Source organism: Python bivittatus, unplaced genomic scaffold (genome assembly GCF_059951505.1).
Source record: "Python bivittatus isolate LINGU-HERP-01145 unplaced genomic scaffold, Pbiv_v1 ctg000810_np1212, whole genome shotgun sequence".
Lineage (NCBI taxonomy): Eukaryota > Metazoa > Chordata > Lepidosauria > Squamata > Pythonidae > Python > Python bivittatus.
Window position 1 is genome coordinate 700340 of NW_028277111.1, and position 15648 is coordinate 715987.

A 15648-nucleotide genomic window follows, 5' to 3' on the forward strand; every position below is an offset into this window, starting at 1 on the left:
TGTTTTTGTAGTTCTGTAGGCAGCAGGATGGTTTACAGCAGTGTTTCTCAACCTTGGCGGCTTTAAGACCTGTGGACTTCAACTCCCAGAATTCCCCAGCCAGCCATGCTGGCTGGGGATTTCTGGGAGTTGAAGTCCACAGGTCTTAAAGTAGCCAAGGTTGAGAAACACTGGTTTAGAGGGAAAAGTGTAATCAAAACTGAAAGTGATTTGGGATGTTTCTGGATTTGGGTGCAGGCGATTTGTGGCTTATTCCAAATTAGATTTTTAGATGGCAAAGCTTTAGCCAGTGCTACGAAGACATCACAGACACGCTGCTTGCCACGTGGCTGTTTTTTCCCTGTACTGTGGTCCTACTCAGGACTACTGCCCTGGTCCCAAATGCCAATGCTGGTCAACGATCCCCGTTCAAGAAAGACATGGCCATCCTTGGCATATGTTCAAATCCTGTTTTCCTGGTTTATGCAGCGGTTACTTGACGGAGGCGCTAGCTCTTCTGCTTCAGACGGACCCATTGCGTGGTGGTGTCAGGTTTACGAAAAAGGTGAGGCGCGTAGCTCAAAGCACGCGCGTCCCGGACGATCCGACAGCGCGACGCGCCCCAAAGCCGCTTCTGAACGTTGTACTTTCGCAGTATCTCCCTTGCGTTTCTCCGCGCCCGTTGCTGATCTGGCCCTTTTGACGCCTGCCTCTCGGGTCTCTCCTGGACAGAAGCGCACCGCGGCCGTGGCAGCGCCAGCTCCGCCGCCTTCGCTCCCCAATTGCGGCTGCAACCGCGCCACCCACAACGCGCCGGCCCGTCCGCACGCTCCGCCGGGGATCCGCTCGCCGCCCGGACCAGCGGGGAGGCGAAGCTGCCGTTGCGGCGCTGCCCAAGAGGGGGCGCCCGCGGTAGCGCTGCTGGCCGCAGCGAGCAGGGGCGGAGACCGAGCCGAGCAGCGGCGGCCGCGCAGCCCGCCGGTCAGCAGGGAGCCCCGAGGGCGCCGCGGGCTTCCCCGCCCCGCCGGGCGGCACCGGGACGAAGACCGGCGGCCTCTTTGCCGCTTGCGGTACGGGCCCCTCCGAGCTCCGCGAGCGCTGGCGGGGGCGGGGGGCGGGGGGCGGCGGAGGCTTCCTCCAGAGCAGCGGGCAGAGCGCTGCAAAGGGAGGCCTCCCCCTCAGTCCCGGGAAACCCGCGCGCTCCCCCTCCAGCCCGGTCCCGGCGTCTGGGCAGCCTGCAGCGCATCCTCGCCTCGCCTCGCCTCCCTTGATCGCTTCTCCCGCGCAGCGGTGCAGACCGGCTCTCGGCGGGCCGGGGAGGACGGGGCTCCGGGGCGCAGAGGAGGAAGGGGCGGCCTCCCCCCTCCTCCGCCCGCCCGTCCGTCCGTCTCTCCCGCGGGTGGGCGCCGCTGCAAGGCCGCCGCCGGGCTCTCGCCGGACGGGGTGACCCCCGGCTGGACGCGCAGCCCTTCGCCTGCTCGGCTCTTGGGGAGAGGAGAGGGAGAGGCTGGCCCTGCGGCTCCCCTCTCCCCAAAATAAAGGGGCAGAGAGACAGCCAAAGAGACCCTTTCTAGACAGAGACGAAGGAACCGTTTTGTGATTTTTCTGGCAGGGGATCAGCCTTGTAGTTTGCTTGAATATGATGCCCGTTCGAAATCATGTCTGTTTTGAACCACAAAAGTAGCAAAAAATCTGTTGGTCTATAAAGCACCCCAGGTTATTATACCCTGTGTGTGTGTGTGTGTGTGTGTGTTTAGTGTCGCTTGTTGCCTTTCAGCTAGCTTAGAAGAGGACAAAAAATGTTAAGTTTTACTTAGAACTCAGAAAGTGAATTTGGGATAGCGAATATCTATTCTCTTTTATCCTTCACGGTCTCTAACCTGTTAGACGTTCTTGCACGATTATGCTAAAAGTGATCTAATCTGAAAATACACAACTCTGGTTTTCAGAGAGCAAACAGGAGAGGAAGAATCAAAGAGAACTAGAAGAGGGACCAGAAGAAACAGAAATACTCACCTCTCCAATTCAGCCTCAGTCTGCCCGAGCAACCAACATAGGGACCATCTGGAAAGATCAAAAGAGATCCATTTGTTGGGATGGAAGAGCAGTGGGAAATGCAATGGGAACAGTTCCTCCAGACGCAACCCAGCCACACAGAAGGGATCTTGAAGGCTTCTCCCTGGGAAGACCCCAAGGCCTTCCTGGCCTCCTTTGAGCAGGTGGCCACGGCCTGCCGGTGGCCCAGAGGAGAGTGGGCGGCCCGTCTCCTGCCGGCCCTTTGTGGAGAAGCTGAAGTGGCCTTTCGGAGCCTGGACACAATTCATCAAGAGGATTATGAGAATGTAAAGGTGGCCATCTTGAGGGGAGAAGCTATGACAATGGAGGTGCAGCGTCAACGTTTCAGACAGTTCTACTGCCAGGAAGTGGAAGACCCACGAAGGGTTCAAAGCCACCTCCAGGACCTCTGTCACAGGTGGCTGAAGCCGGAGAGACACACCAAGGATCAGATCCTGGAGCTCTTGATCTTAGAGCAGTTTCTGGCCAGCCTTCCTCCAAAGCTTCAAGGCTGGGTTCAGTCAAAGAGGCCAGACACATGTTCCCAGGCAGTGGCCCTGATGGAGGACTTCCTTAGGAGCCAGCAAGAAGTCAGATCCAGCTCATGTCAGGTAGGGTTTACTATTTAAATCTCATTTAAATTACTATTTAACCCTCAAAATTCACGTTGCAGAGTATGGGTTTGGAGGCTGGGAATTGCCTGCACTATATTGTTAGACAATGCAGAATTCAGCTTTGGAATTCACTACTACAATTCATGGAAATCATGGTGATCAATGGCTATCAGCCTTGATGGCAGTGGGACTGCCTCTGAAGGTCATCAGTTGGGAGATTAGTGGGCTTCCTTGGGCCCCTGGGAGAAAGATTGCTGGACTAGATGGGCCAGGGGTCCAATCCAGCAGGACACTGCTTAGGTTTTTATGTTCTTCAGTTGATAACTGGTTGCTTTTCTAACAAACAGCAAAACCTGAAACCATCTGAACCAGCTTACGTTAACTTCACACACACAAAAATCCAGATATATTAAACTTACCCAAGTTGATTTTTTTATTTACTGCAGAATCCCGTTACCTTTAGGGTTAGGGTTCTCTGGGGAGAAAAGGTGTTGATTTCCCCGCTGTAATACAGTAATAATGAGAATATTTCACAGAAAGTGAGAGAAGACAAAAGCACTGCATGATGTCCACAATAAGGTACAGGTAGTCCTTCACTTACGACAGCAGTTGGGATCAGAATTTCAGTCACTAAGCGATGCAGTTGTAAAGTGTGACCGCATCGCTTAGCAACGGAAATCCCTGCAGTCCTGGTTACTGTCATTAACCAAATCCCACAGTTGTTAGGCAAGGCAACTTCCTGCTGGCTTCGCACAACCAAAGTTGGTGGGGAAGCCAGCAGGAAGTTGCAAGTCCCAGGCCAGCAGGCAGGTAAGTGGCTGCTGGTGGATGGGGGAGGGAGTGAGGGGGTGCAGGGGAGGGTTGGGGAGGGTGTGCAAGGGTGCGAGAGTGTGCGCAAGATTTGCAGGTCAGGGAGGGGGTGCAGGGGTTCATGAGTGGCTGCCACGGTCCGAGTGCAGAGGGGCTGGGGGAGGGTGCGCAGGTGGGAGAGACTTAACGACCTTCCCTGCCAACTTCCCTATTGACTTTCTGGGGAAGCCGGCAGGGAAGTTTGCAAATGGTGATCACATGATCGTGGGGCACTGCAACCGATTGTAAGTGCAAACTGGTTGCCAAATGCCCAGATCACAATCACAGGGGTGCTGGGACAGTCAGAACTCTGAGGACTGGTCATAACCACCATTCGCTCAGCACTGTCATAACGTCAAGCAGTCACTGAACGAATGGTCATAGGTTGTGGACTACCTGTAGCTACGTTAGTCTTGATGAGCCTCACAAAGCCTAAGGACCTGCTGAGATTTTGTGTGTGTACGTATGTGGCAAAATCAGGTCTTCTGAGTGAAACCGTCTTCCCTTTTTCAGAGGCCTTTAAAAGGGGAGCATGTGATTTTCTTACGTGAAGAAGAGTCTGTAGAGACTGTGAAGAGAGAACATGTTGGGAGGGAGATCAATATGTTGGGTAAGGATTTTCCTGAAGTATAAGAAGCAGTATACAATTACTGTAATACAGTGTTTCTCAACACTACTGTAATACATAAATAAATAAAAGCTTTCTGCCTGCCCACATCTTCCCTGCCAGCCATTTTTAATTTAATTTATTCATTCATTTCTTCAACTTATATTTAATACGATTTTGTGGGAGCGCTTGGAACTTGTCCTTAAAATTCCAAACGTGCGCTCCAAAGGTTTTTGAGCAACCACCTGTGGATGCAGGATCATTAATTATTGCCCTTCAACAAGCCACAATTTAGAAACCAATACAGTGGTACCTCGGGTTACGAATTTAATCTGTTCCGTGACTCTGGTCGCAACCCGATTTGTTCGCAACCCGAAGCAAATTTTCCCATAAGGTTTAATATAATTACCGTTAATCTGTTCCGGTGTCCGTGGACCACGCGGCAGGGCAGAAAAACGGCCGCGGACCACGTGGCAGGGCGGAAAAACGGCCGCGGATCGCGCGGCACGGGCGGAAAATGGCCGCGGACCACGTGGCACGGGCGGAAAAATGGCCGTGGACCACGTGGCACGGGCGGAAAATGGCCGCGACCACGTGGCACGGGCGGAAAAATGGCCGCGGACCACGTGGCACGGGCGGAAAATGGCCGCGGACCACGTGGCACGGGCGGAAAACGGCCGCGGACCACGTGGCGCGGGCGGAAAACGGCCGTGGACCACGTGGCACGGGCGGAAAACGGCCGCGGACCACGTGGCACGGGCGGAAAAATGGCCGCGGACCACGTGGCACGGCGGAAAATGGCCACGGATCCGGTTCGTACCCCGAGGCGGAGTTCGCAAACCGAGGTAAATTTTTGTGGCCGGAGCTGGTCGCAACCCGAAAAGTTCGTAAGCAGAGGCGTTCGTAACCCAAGGTACCACTGTACATCAACTATGCTGCAATGGTAGCACAGGAATTGTGGCTTGCTATAAGAAGGAACCCCCACCCCCATCTCAGACATAATGCTAAGTTATTCCCAGCTGGTTTATTTCTTTTCTTCTGTAAGTAGATTTGGTTTCAGAAGCCAACATTTCTGCCTCAGTACAGGGTGTGCATTCAGCCAAACACAAACCCAGCAAAAATGGTGAGATCATTAGGATGGCGTAAAGCATGAAAAGCACGATATGAAACACTTCAAGCTGAGAAAAGCAGTTTTGAATGGTACCATCTTGAAAGAAAAAGTGCCTTTTCCAAAAGTTTTGAGGGTAAAAAAAACTCGTGTTCTTTCAAGGGATACAGCTGTTCCAAGTTCTGTGACTTGGACCAGTGTTTCTCAACCTCGACAACTTTAAGATGCGTGGACTTCAACTCCCAGAATTCCCATGGCTGGCTGGGGAATTCTGGGAGTTGAAGTCCACGCATCTTAAAGTTGTCGAGGTTGAGAAACACTGCTTTAGAGAGTTTCCTTTTCCCCAGCTTGTTACAGCTGCATACCCTTACTTTCATTGAGCATGGGAAGTGGGTGGAAGAGGCAAAAAGACTTTGGTCAGTTGTTGTTGTTGTTGTTGTTGTTGGTCTGTTGTTGTTGTTGTTGTTGTTGTTATTTTTATCCTGCTTTTTTAAATATATTTTCGTCACCTCCAGGCGGCGAACATACCCAATATTCTTGCCTCCTCTTTTCCCCACCACAACAACCCTATGAGGTGGGTTGGGCTGAGAGAGAGGGACTGGGCCGAAGTCACCCAGCCGGCTTCCACACCTAAGGCAGGACTAGAACTCAGGGTCTCCTGGTTTCTGGGCCAGCCGTTTCACTGCTACGCCAAACCGGCTCCCAGTTTTACTCAGCAGGAGAAGCTTGGAGATCAACTATCCTCTGCTTTGCATAATGATTATTTTCCTACTGTGTTGTGTCTCTAAATATTCTGCTAAAAGCGATCTAATGTGAACGTATTCTAAATGTAGGTTTTAGAGCGCAGCTGAGGGGGAAAAAGCTGAAAGAGGACAAAGCTGGGAGTCCAAAATTAGAAGAGGAAACAGATGGGGGAAACCTCCCCTGTGCAACTCAGCCTCAGTCTGGGTCTCAGCAACAACCAGGATGGGCAGCAACCCAGAAGAGCGAAGAGGAACCCTTCTTTGGGGTGGAAGAGCGCTGGGAAGCCCAGTGGCAGCAGTTCCTCCAGACGCTGCAGCCCCCTCCCACCGGAGGGAAGAATCCGGTGATGTCAGAGGCTTCCCCCTGGGAAAACCCCAAGGCCTTCCTGGTCTCCTTTGAGCAGGTGGCCAAAGCTTGCCACTGGCCTAGAGAAGAATGGGCCGCCCAACTCTTCCCAGCCTTGAGCGGAGAAGCAGAAGAGGCCGTTCGGAAGCTGGAAATCCGAGAGCAGGAAAACTATGGCAAAGTGAAGGCCGCCATCTTGCAAGGGGAAGCCCTGAGAACGGAAACGCAACGCCAGCACTTTCGGCAGTTCTGCTGCCAAGAGGTGGGAGACCCCAGGAGACTCTACGGCCAACTCCAGCAGCTGTGTCTCCGATGGCTGAAGCCCGAGAGACGCACCAAGGAGCAGATCCTGGAGCTGCTGATCCTGGAGCAATTCCTAGCCAGCCTCCCACCTGACCTCCGGAGCTGGATCCGGGCGGGAAGGCCGGACACGTGTTCCCAGGCGGTGGCCCTGGTGGAGGACTTCCTCTCGAGCCTGCAAGAGGCCAAATCTGGATCCTGTCAGGTATGATCTGAATCCCAGAATTGACTGTACAGAATCTGGATCAGGCTTCTGGAATCACCTTGCAGTCACTGAGTTGCAAATGTGTTACATTCATAATACCCAAGTAAGGGTGAAAGCCCGCTTATTAAGTGAAATGCACAAAAAGTTTTTTTATTACAGTAGTCTTTTTTTCTTCTTCTTCATTTTGTACACAGCCATATTGCCTACAAGAACTGTTTCAAGGGGAGGTAATTCACAAGGCAGCTTTTCCAGCTGTGGGAAGGTCACAATATCATATGAGACGTTTAACGTCTTAGATATTGTTACGCAGCCTGACTGATCCTGCATAGCCTCTTGATGGGTGAGGGAGTGGCTGAGATTTCTTTCTACGGCAAAATCCACTTGAATGGATCTGCCCGTCTCCCTTTTTCAGGGACTGCTGAAGGAAGAGCCTGCGGATTTCGATCCTGCAGAGGAAGAACTCTTGGAAACAATGAAGAGACAAAGAGTTGAAATGGAGACCAGTTCGTTGGGTAAGGATTCCCAGGTCGACAGTCAGTGTATGAGTATGAGAAAAGAAGGTGAATATATAAGATCTTATATACAGGACTGGAGCATACAGCCCAGACCTCACCAGTCAAGCCATGAGCACAACCGATAGTTTTCTCATGTCTTTATTGGAACACATTCTACAAAGACTCATGTTCATCCACTGTAGAGAGCATAGGAAATGGCCTTGAAGGGCAGGAGGAAGAGCTGCTACCAAGGGAATGGTCAGATAAGCGGGGCCTGAGCCCAGGCCAAGGAAGTAACTTGAGAAAATGTCTCAGACAAGCCCCTGCCTAGTTCACACAAACATAAAATGAGGGAGGGGGAAGCACATTCAGACATGCAAGATTGATGTCAGATCTACAAGGTAGACCAGACTAAGAAACCAGTGCCACGTAGGTCAGGACTACCTTTACGGTAACAGCAATAGTAATTGAATCTTGCAACTCTGAATGTAGTCACCAGCTCCCATCACCAGGAGCATATAACACTGATTTTCAGAGCCTACACTGGTTAGTTTCTGAGTACAGTGGAACTTCGGGTTACAAACACTTCTGTTAACGAACTTTTCGGGTTACGACCAGCTCCGGCTGCAAAATTTTGCCTCGGTTTGCGAACTCCGCCTCGAGGTACGAACAGGATACGCGGCCATTTTCCCTCCCGTGACACGGTCCGTGGCCATTTTTCCGCCCCTGACACATGGTCCGTGGCCATTTTTCCGCCCCTGACACGTGGTCCGCGGCCATTTTCCGCCCCTGACACGTGGTCCGCGGCCATTTTCCGCCCCTGACACGTGGTCCGCGGCCATTTTTCCGCCCCTGACATGTGGTCCGCGGCCATTTTTCCACCCCTGACATGTGGTCCGTGGCCATTTTCTGCCCGACATGTGGTCGTAGGGAGGGGGACTCTCCCTCCAAGCAATAGCCGCCTTCCTGTCCTCCACGCCAGAACAGATTAACGGTAATTACATTGAACCTTATGGGGAAATTTCCTTCGGGTTGCGACCAATTCGGGCTGCGACCAGAGTCACGGAACGAATTAAGTTCGTAACCTGAGGTACAGGTACAACTGTACTTTGGGAAGTAATTGAAAACTGCATTACGGGAGTCCTCGAGTTACGCCGGCAATTGGGACTGGAATTTTCATTGCTAAGTGATGCAATTGTTGGGTAAGGATTCCCAGGTCATGTCATGTGACCATATTGCTTAGCAACAGCAATCCCAGCACTCCCCATTGCTGTCGTTAACCGAATCCCACTGGTTGTTAGGCAAGGACACACCCTGATCCAAGCCACTCCCAGCTTGGTCCCTCCCAGCCCAGAGCCTCAGTAAGGTAAGGGACTGCCTCCTCTTCAACTCCCCGCACCCGCCTATCTCCCCCCCATCTCTGCCCTTTTGGCCACCCTGCACTCCACTGGCCCTGCCGGCCTTGCTGCGCTGCACTCTCCTCTCTCTGCCAGCCCTGCCACCTTGCCAGCTCTGCTGTGCCCAGCTGACCTTCGCCGTCTTCTTCCTCCCACTGCTGACAAGATGGGCCCGGCCTGGCCCTATGCGAGGCAGCTGCTGGCCACACCAGGCGTTCTTCCCCAGTCCACTCGCCATTCTTGCGATGCTTCAGATGGCTTCTAAGGCCTTCTAAAGTCTTGTGAGAAGGCCGTGCCCTGCCATTCTCCAAATCGCGCAGAAGGCCTCAGAAATGGGAGATGGCAAAGGTCAGCTGGGCACGGCAGGGCCTGTGGAGTGCAGGGCAGCAGGGGTGGTTGGGGTTTTGCACTGTGGCGCTGGAGTGGCTGGCTGCAGCACGGGCTTGAGGCAGCACTTGGCAGCAGCGGCACTAGGGCTGACGTAGAGGCCCAGGGGCGGGGGCAGCCGGCTGAGACGGCTGAAAACCCTGGGCTTCTACTTCAGTCTCAGTGCCGCCACCAAGGAGTGTTGCTGTGCAGGGTGGCCAGAAGGGCCAAAATGCAGGGGGGAGTTGAAGAGTCCCAGTGGTCGTAAGTGCGGGCAGGCTGTGGCCAAATTTTGATCATGTGACCGTGGGGGTACTGCAACGGCCATAACGTCAGGAACCAAGCTAAGTACCATTCGTTCAGCGCCACTGTAACTTCGAATGGTTGATGAACAAATGGTCATAACTCAAGGACTACCTGTATTCTGGAGGGCATTTTCATGATTTTATTCATTTAATTCATGGTGTCATTTTACAACTGTTTGTTCCCTTCCGTTTGTCACTGAGAGTCATTGATTACAGCAGGGTAGGGTTCCAATCAACAGCTGCGTGTTCAGCAGAGCGAAAAACATTGGAAGAAAAATCCAACCAAAAGGAAGGTAAAGAAAGGCATTGGGAAAATAAGTAAGGCATGGTTAAAATTATTTATCTTCCTCTGCAGGTAATAGATGGGAAAGTGAGGTCAAGGTGGAGCATTCTCAGGGCGAAGGCGAAGAGCCAGAGGCAACATGCAGGACAGACCCCCTGAGAAGCCCTGTGAATCTGTCTGAAAACCTGGAAGAACGCTGCAAGTCAAAAAAGCAGCAACAGAAGACATCCATGGAGAATGAGGAGGAATGTATTTTGCTTGCAAAAAGTTTTTCTGCTGCTGTTATTGGAAAGACCACTTTATCCAGCAAGGATAAACTGCCCTTGTTCTCCAAGTATGGTAGAAAATATCACTACAGAGTGGAACTTGACATGATAGATTCCATGGATGACTTTGAAGAATGCCCTAGATCAGAGGAAGATCTCCAGTGCGTTTCCGACTATTGTGAAAAGGAAGAAAATATAATAACTGAGAAAAAGTGTGAATTTTCTGGGAACAGAATAGGGAATCATTTGAACAGATATCAATGTATGTATCTAGAAGAAAAACATGATAATTCTCTTGAGTACGTGAAAACCTTTAGTAATGCAAACTCGTTAAAAATAATTCAGGGTCCTAATGCTGAAAGGAAATTGTATGAATGTTCCCAGTGTGGGAAATGCTTTGGTAAATTTAGCCAATGGAATCAACATCAGAAAATTCATACTGGAGAAAAACCATACAAATGTTCCCAATGTGGGAAACGTTTCAATCAAGCAGGAAATCTGAAGACCCACCAAAAAATTCATACTGGAGAGAGACCATACAAATGTTCTCAGTGTGGGAAATGTTTCAATCAGGCAGGAAATCTGAAGACCCACCAAAAAATTCATACTGGAGAAAGACCATACAAATGTTCTCAGTGTGGGAAAAGCTTCACCCGAGGAATACTTTTGAAGATACATCAAAGAATTCATACTGGAGAAACACCGTACAAATGTTCTGAATGTGGGAAAGGATTCAATGAGATGCGCAACTTGAAAAGACACCAGAGAATTCATACTGGAGAGAAACCTCACAAATGTTCCCAATGCGGGAAATGCTTCACTGAGGCAGATGTTTTGAAAATACATCAAAGAACACACACTGGAGAGCGACCATACAAATGTTTGGAGTGTGGAAAATGCTTCAATAAATCAGGAACCTTGAGGAGACATCAAAGAATTCATACTGGAGAGAGACCATACAAATGTTCTCAGTGTGGAAGAGCTTTCAATCAAATGGGAACTTTGAAAAAACATCAGAGAATTCATCCGGGAGAGAAACACTACAAATGTTCTCAAATCCATACAGCAATTTATATTGGAGAAAAACCACACAAGTGCTCTGAATGTGGGAAATGTTTCAGACAGGCAGGACTTCTGAAGAGACATCAAAGAATTCATACTGGAGAGAGACCATACAGATGTTCTCAGTGTGGAAAATGGTTCAATCAGTCAGGAACTTTGAAGAGACATCAGAGAATTCATACCGGGGACAAACCAACCCAGCTTCTTAGCATTGAAAATGCTTCAGTCAGAGAAGTAACTTGAAAAGCTATCTGGGAATTCAAATTTAAGGAAGAAACCACAGATATAACTAAAACCTAATGGGAAGAACCTCCATGATTGGAATATAGTAATTGAAAGATACAATCCACTGAAAAGAAAGAGGGGCAGTAGAACAGGAGGAAGAGTTTTAGTGTATGATAGGGATGAATAAAATCAATATAAAGATTGATGCCTCCCATCACTCACCCTGGCTATGAGTGATGTGGACTATGCTTTCTGAAAGCAGAGAGAGATCTGAAATAAATTGTGGAGTTGGAATCCCGAGTCCAACTTCCTGCTTAGGAACTTTTGCAGAAAAAACAGGGAGGAATTATTGCACGCTTCAAGTCCATGAAGGGATGCCGTAGAGAAGAAGGAGATTTGTTGTCTCTCATTCTGGAGGGTAAAACATGAAACCATAAATTGAATGCTAGGAAAAAACTTCAAACATTCATTCATAATAAAGATGGTTGAGCAGTTGGACCAATTGTGCAATGAGATGATGGGTTCCCCTTCGCTAGATGTGTCCAAGCACGGGCTGGAAAGAAGCTTGTCATGGATAATTGAGATTCCTGCATGGAGCTGATATTGGACTCGATGATCTTATCGGCTATTTCCAGCTTATGCTTCCATGATTCCTGACAAGACCACGTGGCTGTGGGTTTGGGGCCCTCCTACATCTAGCGGGTTGCCATCTTTAACCTGTCAGAGCTGGTGCACGATCAGGGGGTCCTTCTGGACTCGCAGCTCCTGCTCAAAGAGCAAGTGGCACGTGGCTAGGAGGGCCTTTGCATAAATACATCTTGTGGGCCAGTGGCGTCCTTTCCTATGTTGGGAGACACTGGTCACGGCCAATCGTGCCTTAGTCACCTCCCAATTGGGCTGTCGCAATGTCCTCTAGTGGGACTGCCCTTGAAGAGCATTCAGAAGACCACAGCAGCTTGAACAGCAGTGGGGGCATCACCATATACCCACGTAAGACCCTGCTATGTGAACTGCCCTGCCTCCCAGGATCCTTCAAGGTGCTGATCATCCCCTTTAAAGCCCTACATGGCATGGGGCCAAGTTATTTGCAGGACTGCCTATCTCTGGGGCAGTGTTTCTCAACCTTGGGAACTTTAAGATGGGTGGACTTCGGCTCCCAGAATTCCCCAGCCAGCCATGCTGGCTGGGGAATTCTGGGAGTTGAAGTCCACCCATCTTAAAGTTCCCAAGGTTGAGAAACCCTACCCTGGGGGTTTCTGCTTATCCTACCAGATCTGGCAGGGTGGTCATGCCGTTAAACAGTGCTGCCTGGTGGTGCCTCAGAAGCAAGCCTCCTTTGTCATAGCACCTGGCATATGGAACACCCTCCCCCTGAGATACAGATGACCCCAACCTGTTGACCTCTGGAAAGTGGTGAAGATCTGGCTTTTTCCTCCAAGTGTTGGGACCAGGATGTTGATGGTACCAGCAAGGTGCAGTTGACCGATGGAAGCAACTTTCATCAGAGCCTCGACATGGTTTTTTTAAGTGTTTTGTTTTAATTGTATTGTGTTTTTTCACTCTAGCGTGCCACCCAGGCTCCTTCCTCGTTGATGGGTGGCTATATAAGCTTGTTTAATAAATAAACTTTTTTAAAAAAAAAATCTCATACTGGAGAGTTGTTGTTGTTTAGTCGTTAAGTCGTGTCTGACTCTCCATGACCCCATGAACCATACTGCGCCAGGCCTTCCGGTCCTTCACTGCCTCCCTGAGTTTGCTCAGTTTCATGCTCATTGCTTCAGTGATGCTATCTAACCATCTCATCCTCTGCCGTCCTCTTCTCCTTTTGCCTTCAATCTTTCCCAGCATCAGGGTCTTTTCCAAAGAGTCCTCTCTTCGCATTAGGTGACCAAAGTATCTGAGCTTGAGCTTCATTATCGATCCTTCCAATGAGCAATCAGGGTTGATTTCCTTTAAGATTGACTGGTTTGACCTCCTAGCAGTCCAGGGGACTCTCAAGAGTCTTCTCCAGCACCACAGTTCAAAGGCATCAATTCTTCGGCGCTCCGCCTTCTTTATGGTCCAGCTCTCACAGCCATACATTACTACTGGAAAAACCATAGCTTTGACTATGCGGATCTTTGTCGGCAAGGTGACGTCTCTGCTTTTTAATATGCTATCTAGGCTTGCCATAGCTTTCCTCCCAAGGAGCAAGCGTCTTTTAATTTCATGGCTGCAGTCTCCATCTGCGGTGATCTTGGAGCCCAAATAAATGAAGTCTGTTACTGCTTCCATTTCTACCCCTTCTATTTGCCAGGAATTGATGGGTCCAGATGCCATGATCTTAGTTTTTTTAATGTTGAGTTTCAAACCAGCTTTCGCACTCTCCTCTTTCACCCTCATCAAGAGGCTCTTTAGTTCTTCTTCACTTTCTGCCATTAGGGTGGTATCGTCTGCATATCTGAGGTTGTTGATGATTCTCCCTGCAATCTTAATTCCGGCTTGTGATTCTTCCAGCCTGGCATTTCTCATGATGTACTCTGCATATAGGTTAAATAAGCAGGGTGACAGTATACAGCCTTGTCGTACTCCTTTCCCTATTTTGAACCAATCGGTTGTTCCGTGACTGGTTCTAACTGTTGCTTCTTGGCCTGCATACAGATTTCTCAGGAGACAGGTAAGGTGGTCTGGTACTCCCATCTCTTTAAGAATTTGCCACAGTTTGTTGTGATCCACACAATCAAAGGCTTTTGCATAGTCAATGAAGCAGAAGTAGATATTTTTCTGGAACTCTCGTGCTTTCTCCATGATCCAGCGAATGTTGGCGATTTGATCTCTAGTTCCTCTGCCTCTTCGAAACCCAGCTTGTACATCCGGTAGTTCTCGGTTCATGTATTGCTGAAGCCTAGCTTGTAGGATTTTGAGCATAACCTTGCTAGCATGTGAAATGAGTGCAATTGTGCGATAGTTTGAGCATTCTTTGGCATTGCCCTTCTTTGGAATTGGAACATAAACTGACCTTTTCCAATCCCGTGGCCACTGTTGCGTTTTCCAAACTTGCTGGCATATTGAGTGCAGCACTTTAACACCATCGTCTTTTAGTATTTTAAATAACTCAGCTGGAATACTGTCATCTCCACTAGCTTTGTTGTTAGCAATGCTTCCTAAGGCCCACTTGACTTCACTCTCTAGGATGTCTGGCTCAAGGTCAGTGACCACAGCAGCGTGGACATCGGGGACATTAAGATATTTCTTGTATAGTTCTTCTGTGTATTCTTGCCACCTCTTCTTAATCTCTTCTGCTTCTGTTAGGTCCCTGCCTTTTTTGTCCTTTATCATGCCCATCTTTGCACTAAACGTTCCTTTCATATCTCCAATTTTCTTGAAGAGATCTCTAGTCTTCCCCATTCTATTGTTTTCCTCAATTTCTTTGCATTGTTCATTTAAGAAGGCTTTCTTATCTCTCCTTGCTATTCTCTGGAAATCTGCATTCAGTTGCTTATATCTTTCCCTTTCACCCTTGCTTTTCGCATTCCTTCTTTCCACAGCTATTTGTAAAGCCTCATCAGACAGCCATTTTGCTTTCTTGCATTTCTTTTTCTTTGGGATGGTTTTAGTTGCTGCCTCCTGTACAATGTTACGGACCTCCGTCCATAGTTCTTCAGGCACTCTGTCTACCAAATCTAATCCTCTAAATCTATTCATCACCTTCACTGTGTACTCACAAGGAATATGATCTAAGTCATACCTGAGTGGTCTAGTGGTTTTCCCTACATTCTTCAATTTAAGCCTAAATTTTGCAGTAAGAAGCTCATGATCTGAGCCACAGTCAGCTCCTGGTCTTGTTTTTGCTGTCTGTATAGAGCTTCTCCATCTTTGGCTGCAAAGTATGTAATCAATCTGGTTTCGGTATTGACCATCTGGTGATGTCCATGTGTAGAGCCGTCTCTTGTGTTGTTGGAAAAGAGTGTTTGCTATGACTAGCTTGTTCTCTTGACAGAACTCTATTAGCCTTTGCCCTGCTTCATTTTGTACTCCAAGGCCAAACTTGCCTGTTATTCCGATTACTCCTTGACTTCCTACTTTAGCATTCCAATCCCCTATGATGAAAAGGACATCTTTTTTTGGTGCTAGTTCTAGAAGATGTTGTAGGTCTTCATAGAAGCGGTCAACCTCAGCTTCTTCAGCATCAGTGGTTGGGGCATAGACTTGGATGACTGTGATATTGAATGGTTTGCCTTGGATCATACTGGAGAGAGAATGCCCTAAATGTTAGGGAGGTAGTGGCTTCACTCAGTTCTGAAAAGATAGTTTGTATGGTAGGGTAGAGGGCTGATAGGAATGTGCTCAGCGTGGAAGGGGTTCAGTTGGGGGCCGTGGTGTAACTTGCTAGAAAGGAATTTATTCTCACGTCGGGCTATTTGGTACGTGCTCAAACCATTCTCCACCATTCTCCCCGTTCAAC

The 15648-nt window shown here is 49.2% G+C and overlaps 1 protein-coding gene across 1 annotated transcript; it reads left to right on the forward strand.

The window, feature by feature from the left end:
• Positions 1-920: 920 nt before the first annotated feature.
• On the forward strand, positions 921-11195 carry LOC107326587 (uncharacterized). The gene is given in 7 exon segments (XM_088129378.1): positions 921-1049; positions 1929-2645; positions 4011-4107; positions 6046-6806; positions 7219-7318; positions 9724-10955; positions 10957-11195. Coding segments are annotated over 6 exon segments (2859 nt in total). The 5' UTR covers positions 921-1049; positions 1929-2075; the 3' UTR covers positions 11056-11195.
• Positions 11196-15648: the final 4453 nt, after the last annotated feature.